The 19,510-nt window shown below is 35.8% G+C and overlaps 1 protein-coding gene across 1 annotated transcript in view; it reads left to right on the plus strand.

Annotated features, from left to right (window-relative positions):
* The window catches only part of DYNC2I1 (dynein 2 intermediate chain 1), a 34,761-nt gene extending 15,749 nt beyond the window's left edge, over nt 1–19,012 (plus strand). The window contains exons 9-24 of the mRNA XM_086614447.1: nt 18–213; nt 1,847–1,949; nt 5,133–5,262; nt 5,782–5,893; nt 6,265–6,359; nt 6,683–6,812; nt 7,713–7,885; nt 8,421–8,583; nt 11,171–11,284; nt 12,197–12,258; nt 13,331–13,382; nt 14,666–14,726; nt 14,985–15,081; nt 15,332–15,463; nt 16,760–16,983; nt 18,786–19,012. Coding sequence (XP_086470573.1) covers nt 18–213; nt 1,847–1,949; nt 5,133–5,262; nt 5,782–5,893; nt 6,265–6,359; nt 6,683–6,812; nt 7,713–7,885; nt 8,421–8,583; nt 11,171–11,284; nt 12,197–12,258; nt 13,331–13,382; nt 14,666–14,726; nt 14,985–15,081; nt 15,332–15,463; nt 16,760–16,983; nt 18,786–18,957 — 2,016 coding nt within the window. The 3' untranslated portion in view covers nt 18,958–19,012. The remainder of the gene's footprint in view (nt 1–17; nt 214–1,846; nt 1,950–5,132; nt 5,263–5,781; nt 5,894–6,264; nt 6,360–6,682; nt 6,813–7,712; nt 7,886–8,420; nt 8,584–11,170; nt 11,285–12,196; nt 12,259–13,330; nt 13,383–14,665; nt 14,727–14,984; nt 15,082–15,331; nt 15,464–16,759; nt 16,984–18,785) is intronic.
* Nucleotides 19,013–19,510: the final 498 nt, after the last annotated feature.

Here is a 19,510-nt window from a genome sequence, read left to right on the forward strand (position 1 = left end):
TCCTGTCACTTTTAAAGGATTATGAAGATGATTTTGATGATGATGAAAATGAAAGTGGTGAAGAAAGAGATGAAGAAGAAAACCTAAGAGAGATTCCATTTCCCAGAACATCAGATATTGAAGAAATTCAGAGAGCAATTACTGCAGAAAATGACAGAATTTGTACTTCACTGCCAAAGAAAATTGAAAATGAAAAAAAGGCACCAGTCATGGGTATGTGACTAGATACCAGTCTTTTTTTATTGAAGGTATGAGTAACGCGTGCAACTTACGAGTAAACAGGCTTTTTTTTTCCGGATGTCTGCCTAAAGGCAGAAATCTGGTCCTCTGGATGAGTCACTTAGGTTTGTGGGTAAGTACTGCAACTTTCACATTGCTAAAGAATAATTCAGAGGCATTACTAATCATTTAAAATGTGAACTATAAAAATTTACAGACTGACATTTAATATGTCTTATTTTGGGTAAAAGGAGGATATGAGAGTCTGGATTTTGAAAACTGAAGGAGTGTTGGAACAGTTTGGGTCTTCCAATGACATTAATTTGCCTTTTTCTTTTAGGCAAAGTTGAAGCCACTGCTCTAGGGGGGAAGACGAGAGAAACACAGATACTACTTTAATACATAACTCCATATAACTTTTACAATGCAGGATTTTTTTTCTGAAAAGTGACTATGGAATTCTTGTCTTATATTCAGTTGATCTGATACCTGTGAGTGCCAGACCTACTTATTCAACTAACTACAGCTGTGGTTCGCATTTGCGCTCTCCACTCCTGCAAACAGCAGGATAGAGTCACTGTCCAAAAGAATCTTAAATAGCTTTTTACTATAGTTTGTACATAGTACAGTCTTGGAAGTATAGCATGGAGTTTCTGTAAGTCTTTCAATAGGTTTTCGGTTAAGTAGTCACTGCAAGTTAGAACCAGCATACTGTAAAGCAAATTTCTTCTTGCAGATTATGCAATTATTATTTTTCTAATAAACAATATGGAATCAATAAAATAATTCCATTAATGCTCTAGATCTAATGAGCACGATGGAATTCTAACATAGAATCAGATTTCTAAATTCTGAATTGTAGCACTTAGTGCTTTATTGTATATTACACAACACTCTTTTGATGAAGTTTTGATCTCGTTTGGTTAAAATGGTTGTTGATCATTCTGATAATGATTTTTAGAAGTTTAAAGGCATTTTACAGGTATTATCTAAAGAGGCAGTCTTCCTTTGAGTAAGTGGAACACCATTGGTCCTGACTGGAAGTTGGATATTAATGTCAATTAGCTACCACCTAGTCAGGAAAAGGAGTGAAATCAACGTGACATCAGATATTGTAGTTGTTCCATTAACTGTGGCTTTTAAAGTGGCAATTTTCAATGTTTTGCTTAATCATCCAAGGGCACGAGTTAAGCTGATGTTGATGAGGTTCTCCACTAGCTGTAGTGATGGATTTTTATTTAGAGGTGTAGCCTGTGTGAATTTGATACGATTTCTAGAATTGGTCACAGAACGTTTTACTGTGCATAGGGGAACAAGAACCTGCTACTGGCAGAAGAAAGAGAGAGATGCTTTCTGCATCATAGTCTTCTAAAATAAAAACTGCAACGGTCAGTTGTTTTGAATTGATTGGTAAAGGACTGTAGTAAGGGAAAAATGCTGGCCCATCACTGAGGTTAAGAAGCTTATTGTATTGATAACCGTGCTAGAGCACGTTGTGTAATGTGCAAACTAGTAACTTTTAGTAGCTGTGTCGTAATAATCTGTTGCTTTTTAGACTTACTGCTTTACATTTTAATGCACTGTAAAATGTGAGTTATAACACTAACAATGTTTTATAATATCACAGAAAAGCAATACCCTTCTGTCAGAAACTCTTTTTGTGGAATATTCATGGATTTTCAAATGGCAAACCAACGACAAAGTAGCCGAAGTATGGCTAGTAAGCAGAAGTAAGTGTATTTTAAATAATCCATGCAAAATAGCAATTCGTACGCAAAATGTAATTTTTTTCATTGTTTGAAATGTATGAGCTTTAATAACTTGAGGCTTTCAGAGCAAAGTATTATTTTTGTAAGCTAACAGTTCTTAAGTAAATATGATTTACAGACTTCGCTACATTACATTTTATAACAGAAATTTATCTATATGTCAGTTTGTGTATCATTTTATTACAGAATGAGTTGCCAGATTTGTCATTTCTTTGATTCTCCAGTCACTTGATTAGACATTGACTTATAGTAATAGAGAGCAAGCCTTTTAGCTGCTCTCAGGACTCTGCACAACTGTAATTTTTTGAAATGATCAAGACTCTGTATGGTACATACTGTTGCCAAAATAGCATGTTCCCTCTCAAGGATAACACCAGTTGGTGTAAAAACATGCTAATATTGATCTAAAATTGATCTAAATTTGAAACATCCAAGACAGCTCTGTATTAAAGAAACAAATTGATGCCTCTTTCTTGTGGAACTTGCCAGGAGCTCCAGATTTATCAGAAGCACTGTGTATATCTCCAGTTTTCTGTTACATCAATTGGACGCGTAAAGCAAGAATGGTAAATTTTATTGATAATACTAGAATCCACTGCTTCGTGGCTTCACATCAGTGGCTAATCTCCTTATTGTCTAGGCTGTCTACTTCACCTTGCCTAAATTTATATGGCCAAATTTTACACAAGTTCATTGTCTAGGCTTCCTCTCTAGACAGTGGAAACAGATTAGGAAATTCAGGAAGACATCTCTCTGCAGAATTGCCTTCTGAAATGTTTGACAGCCTCTACTGATTATGTACTATGACTGGGTATGAGTATGTATATAAATTTGTATACATGCTAGCAGTGCATATCACCTGTGAAGATAACTGATATTTTCATGGAAAGAGGAAGAGTTTGTAGAATTTAATGCTGTGATAATACATTGCCACCGGTAAACAGGCTGAAAGCAATCCTATAAATGACCTGTGACACTTTGGAGTTCTAAGTGTTAATACGAAGCTTATTAGTTTATTTTAAGTATTTGTCTGCATGTATTAGTAAGATTTCTAATTAGGAAGCAACTTTGATACCTTTGAATTAGATCTCAGCAATCCGTGCCCACAGTGTTTGTGAAGAGGTGGTGTATTAGGAAGTAGAAGTAAAAATAAAATGTGGGTAAGAAAATGCAATAGATATCATCAAGTAGCAAAAATGAGATGTGAAAATTGTCCTTATGCATAAAGCAAGATCCAGCCTGAAATATTGGAGGAGAAATTCTGGCTTACACTGCTCTAGTCTTTTCCCATTTCAAAGACTATCTTACTGAGAAGAAATTACAACTAGAATATGCATCTGTAAGACTGTTTAGATAATGGAATTGCTACAGACCCAGAATTGTATCTGGGTTGTATTTATATTAAGTATATTAAAAAAACCTGAAAGTGCAAGAGAGAGAAAGGGAGACTACAAAAATTTTCTCATTGTCAAGGAATTTGTATTATAGCAAGATCATGGAATTAACTTGTGAACAGACATCTCTATGTAATTTGAGCAGTTGACTCTTAAAATATCTTAACAGTTTAATGACATTAAAGTAGATGGATAGTTGTGTGAATTGTGACAAAGGTTGACTGTCTTTTCATTACCCACACATCCATACAAGTGGAGTGGTGGGAATCTCTTTGTAGTTGATGATAATGAATAATATCATATAAATGTTTTTTATTTCTCAGAATAAGACACCATATATGAAGGTAACTTGTTTTCCAATTAAGAATCAAAATACAGTTTTATTTGTGAGCAAAGATGAAAAAACTAAGAATTTAGGTAGGCAGAAAGTAAAAGGATAGAGGGAAGCTGGATAAGGCAGTTGGGTTATTTTTTTTAGTCATTCCAGAAAGGGAATTTAGGAATATGGAAAGATTTAGCATTTCATAGGACAAAGAGATTCAGGTATCTCAAATACTGTACAATGTGCTAATCTTACTCAAAACAAAAATTACAAGTTGAAAAATACATAGTGTGACTCAATCTCAAGTATTTGTTTTCATATAACTTAGTTCAAGTCCAATAGTCCAGTGACTGATGGTTTTTGGAGGCCTGATTTCTGGGGAAGAGGTCGATACTCATGTCCACAGGTTATGAATCAGCAATAAATTCATTTAATGTATATATTGAAAATATATTATAGGATAGCTGCTATTGTTACTTGTTTCCCTAGTGATGTAAAGAAGTAGAAATTCGGGTAGTCTATTGCCAATGGAGGTAATTCAAAATGCATTTACCTAAGCCTAGCAAAACCAGGACATTATAGATTATAAAACATGTACACATATAGGTGATGTACATTAATAAAATAAGTTTAGGAGAGTTAGCCACCATCCTAAGTATAGGAAGAAAGAGACATTCATTTGTTACCTCATAGAACAGCTTTTGAATATATAAAACTTGTGGGGAGCGGCTGAGGGAGTTGGGGCTGTTTAGCCTGGAGAAGAGGAGGCTGAGGGGAGACCTGATTACGGCCTATAAATACTTGAGAAGGGATGGTGGAGAAGTGGGGGAAGGGCTCTTTACATTAGTGATGGGTGATAGGACAAGAGGAAATGGATATAAGCTTAGTCAGGGGAGATTCAGGTTGGATGTTAGGAAGTATTTCTTCTCTGAAAGGGTTGTCAGCCACTGGAATAGGCTGTCCAGGGAGGTGGTTGAGTCCCCATCCCTGGATGCGTTTAAGAAAAGGGTGGATGAACTATTAAAGGATATGGTTTAATGGCAGATTAGGGACGGTTGGACTGGATGATCTCTAAGGTCTTTTCCAACCTAGAAATCTATGAAATCTATGAATACTTAGAGAAGAGGATCGTGCTGGACTTTGACAGTTTGTGTTTAATAATAAACAATATAAGTTTGCCATTTGCAGTCAGTATCACATTGTCAAGTATGATAATTATCTCAGCAAACATTGAAAGAGAACTCATAACAATTTTATATGTACTTCTATTGATCTGCTTTTATCTGTCAATCAGTTTTGGTGCAGCTTCAGTTTACATAGATCAATGAATGGTTAGATCTCTGGTACTGTACAAAATCAGGTTGTTTTTCTTTTGGAATACTTGGTCTTAACCTTTTTTGTGTTTCTCTCCTGTAATTCATTCTAAAGAAAACGGAGTTCAGAACTTCTCCCACTAATTGATCTGGACTTCTCAGTTAGTTTTTCTTTATTGGATTTGCCTCCTGTAAATGAGTATGACATGTATATCAGGAATTTTGGCAAAATGAACACTAAGCAGGTGGGTAACAAATATGTAGTAATATTTAAATCCTGAAAGTGCTGGTTCTTGTTCTGGAATATAATTTTCCTTACTAAATAAAGTTACTAAAGCTAATAGGATACTAAAGTAATAAGTTAATAATTTTCATGTCTAAGCCTTAGTTACTATAAAGCAATGATATCAAAACTTTTGGACAGACAGACCATTTCCTTTCTATGTTAGAAGAGAACTCTCTCATGTTTCTTCCCCACTTTCTAAAGGACTTTCTATATGTCTGTGGCTCACTGTCTCAAGTACACTGGGTTTAGTGTTTACGCATCATGTAAGACATTCTGTATTTTTGCAGTAGGCCTAGCACTCTTGTGTGAAATGTGGTAAAATGCACAAATGTGGCACGCACAAAATAGTGACCGTGTTGGTATCCTTAGGTCTTAATTTACAGACAGAACAGGTTGAGCCCATCAGTTTAAGTTCTGTCCAGTTCTGTCATTCTTAGCTGTGTCACCCATGTATTGATCACTTTATCTTCTACTTTAGGCATATGTTCAGTGTAACGAGGACAATATTGAGAGAGACATTCAAACTGAGGAAGTTGAGACATTGGAGAAATGGACACAACATCCAGGAGAAAGTGCTGTTGTATCTGGAGGTGAAGAACACTTTAATCTTACTCATTTATGGATGTACGCACATAAACTTTCTCTTCCGTACCTATTAATTGTCAAGATTTGTAATGTGGCAGACTGCATCAACACCAAACTGCTATAGGCACTCTGAATCCCCTTGTGGAGGGGTGGAGAAGAAGTGGCAGAAATAGTTTCTTCCTTTTGGATTGCTGTTTCTGTTGGCAGCAGATATGATTCCGCAACAGGTCTTGTTCTTCACTACTGTTATTTCGGCTGAAGAGAAGTTGATCCCTGCCACTCTCCTCTTGCTTAAAAATTGCATCATTCTTATGGTTTTATTAATAGATTCCCTTTTGAAGCTTCAAGTTTGATTTTATTTTTCTGTTTTTCTTAGGTCCCCTAAATAGCCAGGATATGCCAGTGAATGGAGCTCTAACACCTAAAATTGATTCACAAAGATTAGCAAATTTCCTCCGGTCTGCTTGCCAGGTACTCTTATGTACTTAATGTCCCTTGTGAGTTGTGTGCATAAGTATACAGTGTGATAGATCACTTACAGTACTTGTTCTGACTAATTTAAATAAATTACTTAAATAATACTCATTATCAGTGAGATTTATCTCTCTGCAAAGGAATGGAACCAGAGCTGTGCTACTTTGTCTGTAAAGCTGGTTTTTTGCAAAGGTATAAAATTAACAGGAGAGTTGATAAAGGTTTATTATATTAATCCACCTACTTTAGAAAGCTACAAATAGCAAAGCTGAAAGATAGGACGACCCTTTTATTTCTATAAATGTAATTATATTTGAAAGGTGATTGCTGTTTTGCTAGAGGAAGATCAAGTTGCAACACAACCCAGGTGGAAACTAAGATCTCGACAAACCAGTCTGTCTATTAGTGATAGCTGTTTCCAGTTAAATACTAACCAGCCATTCCTTCATGGTAAGGGAACTTTACTCTACTACTTTTAGTATATAGTGTGAACTCTTCTTCCTTATGCTAAATACTGTGCTTTTTGTCATGACTGAAGTGCAAACAGCACATATCAGGATATATGGATGATGTAAAGCCCGCCTTTCTTTTAATTGCGCTAATCTTGCTGTAACTCTGCAGATTGGTTTCATGTAGGGAACATCAGGGTATCCTAGCTGCTGTGAAACGAGAAATTCAGCCAGTAAATAACGTGATATAGGGGTGTCCTGGATGTAATTTCCTACCCCTGTTGTTGAAAGGCCATCCCAAGAGCTGTAGTTTCGTTGAGGCTCTTTATGCTGACAGTAGGGTGAAAGTCGAAAATAAAGCAAGGTTATTGAACAGAGAGAATATAGCCTGATATGTTTGAACTGCAGTTGTATCTTCCCCATATAAACAGTAGATGTTTGGATAAAAAGAAAAATGAAAAATAAAGCATCTATAATTATGTTAGGAAGACCTATTATAATGCAAAACCATATGTATTCTAATATGAACACATGAGATGATCCAGAAAAGGCCTGGCCTGTGCTGTGTCCTGTTTGAGGCTTAGCTTAATTTTCAGTATATATACTGACGTCAGCTCAGATTGGCTTGCTTATACCCAGAATAATTATTCTATCAATTTCTTGACTCTCTTACTTTTTACTTTCTACTTGCTTCTAATTTTTTGAATTCCTTTTGTAGTCTCTCCTTTTTTCTTGTATAGTGAGTGTCAAAAGCTATCCACTGTTAATAGAGTTATTCTTCATAATTATGTCTTAGCTTCTTTGGTTGTTGCTATAGTAGCTAAATACGCCTTTTCATCTGCAGTGAGTTTACTTTTTTATATATTTCTTTTCTTGATTTTTTTTTTTTTTAATGGTTTAGACCGAAAAATATCCTGCCTATATATGTCTCCAGTTCAGAGGCAAACACTACTTTCTGTTCATGGATTACCTGAAAAGGCAGGTATTGTTTTACTGAACAGAAAAAGCATCATATGCGTTTGGAACATCTGGCAGCCCTCCAGTCCTCAAAAAGTTTTAATATGCAACTCAGAGGTATGTTTTAATAACATTGCATAGTTGGACATTGAATAAATGGCTTTATTATTTGTATTTTGTTTTCTTGTCCTGTTGCAAGATATGTCACCTTTTGAGAAACATTTTTGAGTCCAATGAGCAAACCACTATTCTTATTCCATTTTGTGCTCCAGGACTAGAATGTAGACATGGTGCTATGGTGTTTTGTTGTTTGTTTTTTTTAATTTTTTACTCCTTTTCATGATTGAATAGTGAATGAACACCTGGTTCAGATGTTGTCAGGACTTCTCTCTACCTGTCACTATCATACAGTCGAATCACTCCCTTCAGCTTTGTGGCAGTAGAGGCAGGTTACACAATTGTCTTGAAAAGGGAAGGCCTACTGAAAATCTTGTCTCCTCCTTCCCTTTTAAATAAGTTGTCCTTCTACTGCAAAGACCTGTAAGCTATCTCTCTGGATTTGCATGCCTAGGAAGAACAAACATGTTTCAGGCTTATGAAATCATTGGTCTTTTTCATAGTATCATCCAGACATATTTTTATTGCTTAACAGGTGATATGTTGCTGCTCTAGTCCCAGTAAAGCAACATTAGTTTTTGCTGGAACAATAGATGGTTCATTGTTGGTGTGGGATCTTCGAGAAGACTCAAGAATGCACCCTCATGTGATGATCGGTGAAACTGACTGGACATTTAGAGTTCCAACATTTTCCACTGGTTAGTATCTACGCATTCTGATGAGTAATTTTGTGGGTGGTGAAACTTTTCCACTACTAATTCTGCTAAGAACACTCCTTCTCAGTAGCCTAGTTTAGCCAGTTCAGATATTATATTTAGTCTAGTAAAAATCGCCAATCAGTAATAGATGTAAGGGTAAAATAATAATAAATGTTTAAAAAAGGTAAAATTGTAATGATAAATATGCATCAAGCAGTGAGAACGGAGAGGTGGACAGGATGTGGAACCTAAGGAGCATCGTAATATTAAAATAGATACTCAACTACTACCTCATCTGAAATCGCTTACCTTAATCAATTTTCATCATGTTATCTCCCTTAATATAACCTACGTTTCTTTTTTTATCCACATCTAAGGACACATATTAAGATGCAATTTTAAAAAAAATCAAGATAATTTAAGACCATAAATCACACTTTTTCAAATGTCATTTAAAAGTCACAGTCTGTACAAATTGTCACTTAAGTCTTGATGTTTCTATGAGGCTGCGTGCAAGATACGCATCCAAGTGTATACATCCATAACCTCTGTTATCATCAGTGCAGTGCTACTCCGTGGGATCTAGAGAGCTTGTTTATTGCCGATTTATCAACTGTTGTAGCAATGTAGTATCTAGGAATTTCTCATATTTTCATTGCATATACAACTGTCTTTTTATGATACTATTGATTCAGAATATATGAATCGTTTTGGGGATGATATAATTGGAAACAAGTAGTGTGTATAAAGGCTGAATGTCAGAGGTCATCTACATAACGGAGTAAGTTGGATTCTGACTTGTGTAGTCAGCAGTCATTTACTTTTAGTCTTTTGTTGAAGGGATTCTAAAGGTGTGACTAAACTTTGGGACCCCGAAGCTCTCTAGTTTGGTATCTCCAGAAATGTATCGATTGCATGTTGGAACAAAACCTGGACATTTTTCTGTCATCCAGCTTGTCACATGAGCAAAATCTCTAGCACTGGGGCCATTTGTGAGCTATAGCATACTCTTTCCAGATTCTTAATGGCAGAGAAGCACAGCAACAAACATTACTGTGAAATTCATTTGCTGCATTGTTTAGATATGACCTAAATTAGTGTTGCAAATGTATAGGCAAGCCAGAAGAAAGTCTACTTTTCAAAAGTGCGTGAGAGTGACCTCCTCTGACGTTTTCTTGTCATTGCATTTCTGTTTTTTTCTACACTTGATCCCTTAGTGTATGATAAAATAACATAGGCTTTTGTAAATTTTCTTATAATCCATAAACAACACATTCAAAAGTTACAGAAGTTTATTTCAAACATATAACTGGCACACTAGAAAATGCAATCCAAAGTACTTCACTCTGCATTTGGATTAGCATATGACATCCTTAGAATTTTATGAATCTGATGGAAATGAATGGACCTTTATGCCTATTACAGGTGTTTGTCATTGGAAATTTAAATAGAGGAGCAAGTCATTAATCTTACTGAAGTTTTCAATGTATGTAGTTGTGTGTTGAGAGGTTGGGAATGAGATGTATGTACTAGCAGTTTGACCCTTGGTTTGTCTCAATCTTAATTAAAAATTGGTGCCATTTTTCTTGGCACTGTATTGTACCCTACAGTGAAAAATAACACATACCAATATTTTAAAAATAATTTTATTATTTCAAAATAAGTCGTTCTTTATGTATTTTTCCTTTTTTTTGTGTGTGTGTGTAGTGCTGCTATTTAACTTACTTTAACTTACCCTGAGGTATTATTATTTTTCTAAAAAAACCACCACACATGCACAGGCTCCTCTTTTGTTCACAAGTGTATCTAATTGCAGTAGCCATGTTAAACAGTAGTGGGTTGTTGATAGACTTAATTTTTTTTAGTAGCTCAAAGCTGCTTGGTCTTGTGTTGCACAATGGGCTAGTAGTCAAATGTACATACAGAGTTTCATGTAGTTGCTTGTGTAAAGAAGCATTTTTAATGCTGCATACTAAGGAAGTTTTATGCTTTTAGTCTTAAATGAGATTAAGTTTAGCACACAGAGCAAGTCCAGAAATTAAGAGTATCTGAAAAAGAATGCATACTGAAATTGCTCTAAATATGCATTTATTTTACAACATTGTTAAAGGGTAAATATATATTTTCTTGTAGTGAATTGTTTGTTTCAGGGTAGTTACTTTCTATTAAGAGTAGTTTTTCTTCAGTTTTGCCTTTTCTGTAGTAAGCAGTGATTTATTTCTACCTCTATTGTTTATGAAGCTTGAAATTAACATAATTCTTTTCATGGTAACCCTGAAACGGCAGATTTTAATGAAATGTCTGGTGTAAATGGTGCAGCAGTCATTTGGAAAATGAAAAGTAAATACAAATGGTGAAACATTGATTTATCTAGTAGTATTTTATTAATTTAGTATTTTATTAATTTAGGAAACAGTTTGCAGTATTGTATTTGGGACTTTTACAAAGTAGTGCTTAATGAAGTTCATTATTTGCCATTCTTTTTTTGTAATCATCATTCTTCCATAAGCCGAAAAGTGATTAGGGTTTCATTGTTGTTTGTGTTGAAAATAATATAGCGTTTACCTCTCATTATGCTTAATTACAGATGGCATTCTAAACTCAGTAAACCACACCTCTCCTGTCCTCGCAGTGGAACCTGTCTCAACCTCTCTCTATGCTGATCAGAATTATGGGCTCTCAAGCCTCTCTTATCAGGGGGGTATGTAAGTTGCTCTTCGAAGCATCAATACATCTTAGTCTTTCTTTAGGTATCCAGTGAAACAAACATATTATAGCCAAAATCCAGCTTATAATTCTATTCTGCCTCTTAAGTTGTCTGTAGTATCAGTTGCATACAACATTCATGTTTATTTTCTGTTCTCATTTTTATATAATGTTCATTCAGTGCAGTTTCACATCAGATGTAGGTGCATGCTTGTTGTAATATCTGTTTTCAATACAATATTTTTTTCTTCCGTAAAATTATTGCTCAAAAACTGCCTTTAGGGAAGTCTTGGTGCTTCTATAATGTCTTTAGAGCAATCAGAATGCCTTTACGGAAGTCTTAGTGCTCCTATAATGTCCAAAAAACCTCCTATCTAAAAAAGTGGATCAACTTGCTTATATCTGAAAGCACTTAAAATATGTGACTGTACATAGTGATTCTTCCTGTGCCTTTTGCCTAATTTTTTTTTATGACCAACCTTTGCAAGGAAACTTTAATCCTCATGCCCCCAAATTCTCAGGCACTGTGCTAGAGAAGACACTGTTACTTCCATTGCAGATTTTCACTTTGAAATCCATAGTAGTTCAATGACGTGCTGCATATTGCAGGTTTTAAGTGCTTTCATCTATTGCCCTTTATCTTCTGTTCCAAAGTCCACGCAGAATCCAGGCATTTGAAAAGATGCAGTCAGAGATCAGCTGCCTTTCTGGTAGGACAAACTGAACATAACTAGTTTCATGCCTTTTTCTTCTTTGGTAGAATTGGGGCTCTTTCCTTTTTTATGCAACTGAGAGGATCATAGAAGTTTCAGAGAATGTATTAACCTAGGAACTGTTTCAAATCCTTTGATATCATTCAGGATGAAGGTCCATATATGAATATAAATTGTTACTCTTCCTTCCATAGAAATGTCAGGCCCTCCATTTCAGATAGCTTCAATGGATGAAAATGGAATCCTCAATATGTGGGTGAGTAATATATCTATGAAAAGAGAGTATCACATGTTGGAGTAATAAAATACTTCTTCATATATAGCAACCCAAATCCAGGATTTTTTGATGAGGATTTCCTCCCTGAAAAGTACAGCAACACTAGCCATTCTGTTGGAATTCTCAAAATTTTTTGACCTGACTCCCTAATGCCACGGTGTTATCCTTAGGCACAACTATGAACAGGTGTGTGAATTAATGAAAAGAGGTAATCAGTAGTTCTGCTTCATAGGAATATGTTCACATATTTCTATAAATTGAATAATAGACCTCGGTCCTCTTTCACCCACCTACTTTATTTGAGTCATGGTGGTGACAGAGACTGTACTGAAAGTACATGAGAAATTACGTTTGTAATTTATATCAAATAAATGTTCAAGAGGCAAAATATGAAAATCTGTAGATAAGATTGCCCTCCCTAAAATATGGCAGGCTGGTAACTATCAGGTCTGTTGCTCTTTATTACTGTTCTGACAACTCCTCCTTTTATCAGATGTTTTCAGTCTTGTTCTGATGCAGCTTTGGCCCAGCTGCTGAACCTGTTGTTTGCAACTGAATCAATCTTGCTTGAGGAACTGAATGGCTCTGAATAATAAGGGGATAAAAGTATTGCCCTTCTGTATCACTAGTGAAGCCCCTTAAAGCTCTAAGTAACTTCAGTAGCCACAGATTCAGGCTGAATGATCTACTCTTTCTATTTCATGAATGGTGAAAATGCACAGAAAATAGATTTACAATTCCTTATTTGGGGATTTAAGGTAGGTTTTTTGTGACTGACCAAACCAACAAGATGCCGACTAGCGATTAAGTGTGGAATGTAACTTCCCATATTCTGCTTTCCAGCAGGGAACATCCCGCAGGCGTATGAAGCTATTTTTAGCATAGCAGACATTGACAGGAGATAGAGAATCTACTGGTAATCATTGTAATGTTCGCCCTACTTATCTAAACGTTCCTTTAGAGTTATGTCATGCATTATTACAACAAGTTAAAAAACTTTGAAGTCGGGTAAATATTTATTGCTTATTAATGTTAAATATTGACTTTTCAGGTAGTTGTTGAATTACAAAAAGTGGATTTAGCTGGTTCACAAACTGATTTAGGTGAGTACTGTACATTAGAGGTAGAATAAAGTACTTGAATTTTGAAATTATGAAGTTACAATAGAAAGGAAGAGTCAGTGATGACAAAAATAGTTTAGAAGGTGGAAAAATTACTGATGAAAAAATTTCATTCTGAATAGGACAAATATCTGATATTTGGGGTTATTGGTTGGGTATCATGAGAGTTATTTTCACTGCTATCTGAATTTCGTCTGCTAATTCCAAATTGGTAATTGCCACCACAGGCAACCACGTTTTTTTGTAAAGTCAAAGCAGGTTCCTGTGTCCTCAACAGCTTCTTTTTTCAAAGAATATTAGATTTTATGTCCTTCTCGGTCCTCCTGTTCTTTCTGTAGTTTTAACTGAATCTGTTACGATGCTTTTTGGTTTTGCCTGTATCTCTATTTTGATGATGATCCTGAAAGTTCTCTTTGGGGCAAGGTGCTTAATTTAGTGTGAGAAAAAAGTTTTCATGAAAAAAGTAAAGAACAAAGTCCATTTAGTCCTTTTTGAGTTATATGAACAAAGAAAATTATATTTTTTGTTCTTTAACCAAGTTTAGACTTACATACTTACCTAACTGGAAAAGGTGGTGATTAAAATCCTGATACATTATAAAACACGCATATGAACAATGAATTAATGCTAACAAACTAGAATTTTGGATCCGTTTTCCAATTTATAATCTTGTGTGCAATGTCCAACTATATTAAGCTGCTAAAGCTGGGTATTATGTCTGTGGAGAGGTATATTTTAAAGCTGTGGTCATATGTTGACACAGTTTTACTGCAACCAGCATTCATTTTTTCATCCTCAAAAAATTCTTGTGTTTGAAGCATTTCAATTGTTTATGTTGTTCTCTCCTAACAAGTAACATAGACCAGCTTTGTGGAAGCATTATTACAGTCTCTCATTACTGTAATTCGTTGTCAAAGATCCAAGTGACATAAATGTTCATTTCCACCATTGATACAATTGCGTTTTATGGAGTGATATTACAGGATGTTATATGTATACTGTAAAACTAACCCAAACATATAATCATATTTCCTTTTGTCCTCTTTCTTTGATTTCTGTCAAAGATTACAACTCTTCAGATTTGAACTCTGAAGTAAATAGTTCTACATGATGAAGATTCTTACATATCAAAAGCTGTATCTACAATAAAAAAAATAATTATGAAGTATCCTTTTGCTTACTGTTTTAGGTTTTAATTTGATGATAGCAGTTTCTTAATGCAAAGTGCTTAAATCACTTCAAATAATTATTTTGTATAATTTTAGGTTTAATTCCTGGAGGGAAAGTGAAGTTAGTACATAGCTCTACTATGGAATTGAATAACAGGTAAGAAGACAGGGACATTTAGTTTTCACATGTGTATCTCACAAAGCTATTTTTCCCTCTACTTTATTAATTTGATGTTATGTAAGATATATTTAACAATATTTTCATTAGTTGCTTGGGCTTTTTTTTGATATACACTTCTTCCCAGAGCTAGTCGTAGACATTTTAGATCAAGAGTTTTGGTATGTACTTGCATAGCTTTAGGAGACAACTTCCTGTATGTATTTATGTAATTTTTACCTTGTGTGTTTTTCCTAGCCTTTTCCCAAAGGACGTGCGCCAGAGAGTGCCCCAGACACTGACAATTAAATTTCTGTCTTCTGATCCTAATCATTTCATTGTTGGAACAAACATTGTGAGTAATGTGCTGAAATTCATCTCACTGTTATTTTTTGTTTTGGAAGCTGCCCCATTTACTTGGAATTTTACCAGTAGACTGCATATAAAATTCATAATTTGAGGCTATTATTAAAACCTGTTAAGTATGAAAATTTTTTAGCTATTAAGGATTTTTTGAGGTTGAATTATTTAACTTTTTCTTGTAACACTGACAATGCAATTTCTGTTGTGTTTTGTTTCATGCTTTTTCTTTATATTGTTCATAGGGGCTGGTAGGCCACGGTACAAGACATGATTTAAAAGTTCTTCCAAAGCTATTCAGACCCCAGGAGAGTGGACTGAGGTCAATAAGCATCAATGCAATTGACTTCTTCCCTTTTGGAAAGCCGCTGTTTTTGGTATGAAAACATTATTATGTAATACAAGTTTAATTTTTTAATTGCTGAGGGAGGATTTCTAATTTGACATATTGAACTAGATGTGATAGTTGATTTACCTTACTGATTCCAATCTGCCATGAAGGGTGACAACAAATCTTGTGTCTTGGTGTTCAGACTTTGCTTATGTAAAACATGGACCATCTGGCTCACAGAAACAAATGGCAATCTCACTTCAGCCCTATAACTTACTGTTTGTTCTTACTGAAATTCAGCATTGCAAGCAGCTCTTCTGCTGTTAACAAAGCCTCGGCTGTTTCTCACTCTTACCATATGTCTCTTAGTGACATAATCGTTTGGGAGACAAAACATCAGTATTTCTATGAAATAAAGGTCCATGGGGAAGCTCTGGGCATTCCCTGCTTTCCTTTCTTCTTCAGTGTACCATGTGGTCAGGTGTGTTCAAGTCTGCCCTCAGCAGTTTATATTGACACACCTACTGTTTTTGTCTCCCTTGTGAAAGTTCATTCAATGCAAGTTCAATCTAACTCTGGTAGGATTTTCCACCTGCATATACTGGTACTTGATCCTCTCTTAAAAATGCTTTCTTTCTAAATTTGCCATGATTTACATGACTTCATTGGGATTGCCTAAGGTATAAAATCAATGTGTTTGGCAACAGTGTACTTATTTTGTGTAACCACTGGACAGTCAGAACTCTTACCAGTGTGGATGTTCTTACCTTTTTCCCAAACGCATCTATTTAGAGTGGTACTGACTTTTACAAGTTTGTATCTGCACAGTCCTTTTAAATGTAAGCACAATTTACAGAGTCACTGTAAAAAGTCATCATAATTTGAACATTCTAGGAAGTTCTACTGTTAAACACAGCCTGTCCTACTGAAAGCTGTTGTTGGTTTTACGGATCACGTGTCACTAAGTAGCCTTCTGAATTGGTCTCTAGGCTCTGACATTGCCCCAATTCAGACTACTGCCAAGTTTTGCTGGCTCATACCATTAGTGAGGTTGATAGTTTGTGAGCTTTATTGAAAATAGAAAATTAGGACTTCATCCTAGCATTAGTGGATCAGTTTACTCTAGTATGCTTAGTACAGAGTTACTGCTTTTGAACTGAAAATTATATTAATAGTTAAAATCCAGATAGTCCATGGAGTAAGGAATGAGAAATACGTGTCATTTAAGTCAGAACACTAATTTTATTTATGTGCTTGATATTCTCAATAATTAAATTGCAGTTTTTATCTTGCTTAGTTTGTTTTATTCCCAGGAAGTGTTTTCTTTTTGACTATGATACAGGTTGGCTGTTCAGATGGAAGTATTAGATTACACCAAATGACATCAGAGTATCCCCTCATGCAGTGGAACAACAGCACGAACGGCCAGCCAATTACTGCCCTGCAGTGGGCTTTAACAAGACCTGCTGTGTTTTTCGTCCTGGATGCATCATCTAATATTTACATTTGGGATCTTCTGGAAAATGATTTGTTGCCTGTGGCAAAGCAGACTATTCCATCAGAGAAGTAAGAACATTACATTACCCCCTTTCTAATGCAGTATTAACATTATTATCATTTACATTTTGATGAGAGTTTGGATGGTGTTTTTTGCTTGACATTAAACGTTCATTAGAATTTGCTTTTCTAACTGTATTTTTTTAAAGTATTGGAGGTGAGGAAAGAGACTGTAGCAAGCTAAATTTTAGTTTATCCTTATTTACTTATTTCATGCAGTCTGATAAAGGAGAGACTACATTAGTTTAAATCAAGATCAGGTATAGTGTTATCAGTTGGGACAGATGTCTGTACGTGAAGCAGTTGCTGTTTATGTGAAGAGAAAAATTTTGTTCTCACTAAAATCACTGGACTGCTTAAATTCAAAGATAGCTTTGCTGTGTCAACCCCTAAAATAGGCAAGGTATGTTGGACAACATTTTAAAATGTCTATATATAGTATGGTTACAAATATAAAGACATATTGTTTTAGTTGTTACAGAGTAAACTTGAATTTTTTTGGCTAGCGCTTGTTCACCAAGACTAACATCACGGTAGTCTCACAATACTGTTCCTGTAGTCAGTGTAGGGACCTGGGTATAGAATCATAGAATCATAGAATCGTTAGGGCTGGAAGGGACCTTCAAAGGTCATCTAGTCCAACCCCCCTGCAAGGAACAGGGATATCTCCAACTAGATCAGGTTGCTCAGGGCCTCATCCAACCGGGCCTTGAACGTCTCCAGGGATGGAGCATCCACCACCTCTCTGGGCAACCTGTTCCAGTGTTCTACAACTCTCATGGTAAAAAATTTTTTCCTAATATCCAACCTGAATCTACCTCCCTCTATTTTAAAACCATTACCCCTTGTCCTATCACAACTGGCCCTCCTGAACAGCCTCTCCCCATCTTTCTTGTAGGCCCCCTTGAGGTACTGGAAGACCGCTATAAGGTCACCCCGGAGCCTCCTCTTCTCCAGGCTGAACAGCCCCAACTCTTTCAGCCTGTCCTCATAGGAAAGGTGCTCCAGCCCTCTTATCATCTTCGTGGCCCTCCTCTGGACCCTCTCCAACTGGTCCATGTCCTTCTTATGTTGGGGACTCCAGAACTGGACGCAATACTCCAAGTGAGGTCTCATGAGGGCAGAGTAGAGGGGGAGAATCACCTCCCTCGACCTGCTGGCCACGCTCCTCTTGATGCAGCCCAGGATGCGGTTGGCCTTCTGGGCCGCAAGAGCACATTGCCGGCTCATATTGAGCTTCTCGTCCACCATCTCGTCGTATCCTGTAGATTGATGCAGAATACAAGTTAAATTCAGGCTTTCGGAATTATAGTCTTGAGAATTCTCTTTCCTCTCTGATGGAAGCCCTACTGGGATACCGTGTCTTCCCTAGGCTTAAGTTAGTCTTGCTGAATATCCTTCTAAGTAAAAGTTTTCCTTGTAGCCTTACAAGCTATAGTGGCCTTGAAGCTACTAGTTTTGGGAGAAAATAATATAATTTTTAAAGTTGTTACATAGTACTGGAAAATACCATAAAAAATAGTTCGTTTTTACAAGCTTGAAATAATTTTTAAGTCATGATTAAAAATCAATGATGGAATCTGTGAACAGGGGAAGAATTGCCTGTTATATTTACATTCAATGATTGCAACTGCTGAAAAGCTAAGTAAGGCGCTGGGACTTGAAATGGTGAGGGATATTACACTGTGATGAGCAGAAAAAAAGCAATTGTTTAGTTAACTATCAGTAACCTGCTAAAACCACATTTGAAAACACCGATTTCTTTTAGTTTTGCCTCTGTTAAAAGCATTCTCCTGTTCTTTTGATTTCAGTGTTGTAACTATGGCTCTACTGGGAGAACCAGAAAAAACAAATGGATTGTTGGGCATTGCACTGGCCAAAGAATCTGGACAGATAGACATTCAGTATGTAAAGAAGAAGTGGGCATTACCTCAGCCTGAGGAATCTGAAAAACTACATTTGCTTTTATTGCAGTCTGTTTAGAAACAGTACACCTGTCTGGGTGTTCAAATTATTACAAAATATTGAGATTATTTTTGACTGCAATTAAAAGATTTGTAATGTAATTTTCTATTTGTATATAACTTGTATATATTTTAAAGAATATCAGTACCCCATTTCAGCTGAAACCATCTATTTTATCACAGAAATGGCAGAACCAGTTTTAGCATTATGGCGAACTCTATTTCGTTATTGAAAGTACTCTAGATGTATATATTTTCAAAAAAATACTGAAAATATATTGCTATAAATTACACTGCTTTTTCTCATTATTCCGCTCTGAAGTAAATGATAGCAATCTTTTGTCTGGTGAGCATGAAGTTGTGCCTCTGTATAAGCAACGTGAATGCATGGAGGCTGCTACACACTGGCACTTGGTAAAACTTCCTGATATCCTCCTGTAAGCGTTACGCAAACATATCAGAATACAAATTTACATCACGTGGTATCTTTCTTCCAGTTTTGACCCTGAAACTTTGCAAAAGGAATACCTGACTAACTTGAGTTGTCCTGATATGTACACTACTTTTTGGAT

The sequence above is a fragment of the Tauraco erythrolophus genome, chromosome 7 (genome assembly GCF_009769465.1).
Source record: "Tauraco erythrolophus isolate bTauEry1 chromosome 7, bTauEry1.pri, whole genome shotgun sequence".
Taxonomy (NCBI): Eukaryota; Metazoa; Chordata; class Aves; order Musophagiformes; family Musophagidae; genus Tauraco; species Tauraco erythrolophus.